Source organism: Aureococcus anophagefferens, assembly GCF_000186865.1.
Source record: "Aureococcus anophagefferens unplaced genomic scaffold AURANscaffold_33, whole genome shotgun sequence".
Classification (NCBI taxonomy): Eukaryota; class Pelagophyceae; order Pelagomonadales; family Pelagomonadaceae; genus Aureococcus; species Aureococcus anophagefferens.
In genome coordinates this window covers 274,509-276,774 of record NW_008705591.1, presented here as the reverse complement: position 1 = coordinate 276,774, position 2,266 = coordinate 274,509, and the positions used below count along the sequence as shown (strand labels likewise).

The 2,266-nt window shown below is 48.2% G+C and overlaps 1 protein-coding gene across 1 annotated transcript; it reads left to right on the top strand.

The window, feature by feature from the left end:
- Positions 1-37: 37 nt before the first annotated feature.
- Positions 38-2,107, top strand: AURANDRAFT_67132 (hypothetical protein; the record flags this gene model as incomplete). Its single annotated transcript, XM_009042539.1, is given in 8 exon segments — positions 38-252; positions 307-429; positions 476-548; positions 602-840; positions 972-1,209; positions 1,266-1,776; positions 1,847-2,002; positions 2,022-2,107. The coding sequence occupies 8 exon segments, from the start codon at positions 38-40 to the stop codon at positions 2,105-2,107; spliced, it is 1,641 nt and encodes a 546-aa protein (XP_009040787.1).
- Positions 2,108-2,266: the final 159 nt, after the last annotated feature.

Here is a 2,266-nt window from a genome sequence, read left to right as displayed (position 1 = left end):
ACGATCAAATAAGGTTCTATGTTTCTATGCATACTTCATGGAAGCGGTGCATGACTCTTACCTCGAAAATTTTCGTGTCCGTCGATGCGAGATCTACTACTACCTTGAAGACGACTCCATGCAAATTGTTGAGCCCAAGCAGGAAAACTCTGGTGTACCACAGGGTAACTTCATGAAGCGCCATCGCGTGCCCAAGTCTGAAGATGATTATTTCACAATTATTGACATCGATGTTGGCTGTTCCATCGAACTGTAAGAAAACTCGCACACACAATATTGTCCCTAGCATGTTAGCTTCCTTCCTAGGTACGGGCGTATTTTTCATGTCAACGGCTGTAACAATTCAACCCGAACGTTCTTGCGTGAATTCAAAGGAAATGAACCACTCGCAAACGGACTGCCCCCGGTCGACCGCTATGAGACAGAGAGGTTTGAAGTACATTACAAAATGAGACGTTCTAGATATCTCGTTTAGGCGAGATCTCATGTCGCGCGAGACCGGTAAAGATCCGACAGTCTCGCATAATATCCAAAAAAATCCAATGAAAGTATGATAGCCATACACCATTTCCCCTATACCACATCCCTCATGTATTCGTAGGTGTTCGCCGAGGCAGCACTCGGCAATACTGTCGACAACTCTGGCCGTTATGGGTTCCTCAAATATGGAACTTCGGTGCTCCGTTTTTACTGTTTCTGGGATGACTCGACATCTCTTTATGGCGACGTGCAGATGTTTAAGGTTCACTACTTCCTATACGACAATACGATAGAAATTTTAACTGTAGCACACCGTCGTCGATGGATTTACTATGGAGCCGACTCACCTGGCCTAATTAGGTCCACTCTCCCAATTCCGGGCGTGACAGCTATCCTCTACTACTGAAACGAGCTAAACTACCCAAAGCATCAGGTGGTTTCTACCACTGGACGGACTTGAATATTGGCTGTACAATAAATGCGTATTCTAGGATGATTAAACTTATTGATGCAGATAGAGCAACCAGAGATTTCTACTACATGGAGGGCATCGAACTCGGGCCGCGTCTAGACCCGCCTGTTGAGGATCATCCAATGGCTCTGGAACGCATGCCTCCACCGTACTCTGGTTTTGGGAGCGAGGAAGACTCTCTTACATCATGCGCGGGTTCATTGGTTCAGAAGGCTCCTGCAAAGCAACGCGGTGAAGAGGGTGTTCTTCGATACCAAGTAAGTGGATCATTTTTTCTTCTTGCCGGTCATAATTACTGATGTTCCCAACTCAGGCCGCATTTGCCAATCCAAAACCCGAGGATAGAGGACGTTTGTTTGTGCTCGTTTATTACTCCAATGAATTTGCTCTCATGATTCGTGAACCGCCTCGACGTAACTCGGGCGTCGTTGGAGGAAATTTCCTTGCCAAAATGAAACTCAAACACCCGGACGGCAGATTGGTGACCGCTGCTGACCTTGTAATCGGAGCAACCCTCACATTAGCATCGCATACTTTTGTCATTCTTGATGCAGATGAAGCTACTCTCAAGTACATGGAGAATCGCCCCGGCCAATTCCCTTACTCAGATCGCGATGCCGTTGTGAAGCTCTTCAAGGGCTTTGTCAATCGTGTTTGGCTTACGGATCGCGATCGTCGTGCTGCATTTGACGCGATTTCGACACACAAAACCATCAGTTTTGAGGAATTACAATTGGTGCTAGAGACAGTTGTGCCCTTCGATGCAAAAACATCACCTCCTAAACAGGCCGTAATTACCCTTTGGCGAAACTATGCCAAGACTGGTAAACTATATGTCCAGGATCTTCCCTTCTGAGCTTTTGGCCAAATATGCTGACGTTGTCAGACACCAAGGTGCCTCCAATTGTGACATCATCGTTCAAGCAAAAGCCCGGGCAACTACAATAATTTACAGGGCAACGACAACAATGCGCAATAATGGCCAAATGCGGGGATTCAACGCGCCTCAGGACAAAACCAACCACGGGGTCGGGGGAACCCACACGGGTCGTACTTAAGTTTGCCATAGGCAACACAAATTGTCGCCACTCTCTATTATCCCAACTTGGCAAGCTAACTGGGGTCCTCCCTCCCTGGCGTTATCGGCGCCAGTAGGCCAGCCCACGTAACCGCCGCGAGTTGAGAATAACCGGCGCCGCCCCGGGCCACAGGGAAGCGGCGAGCTGGGAGAGGATAACCCCAGCAATTTTGTTAGGGCTGGATGATGGTGGGTGGTCTATACTCACTGATTACCGGAAACATGTGTGGCTCGTG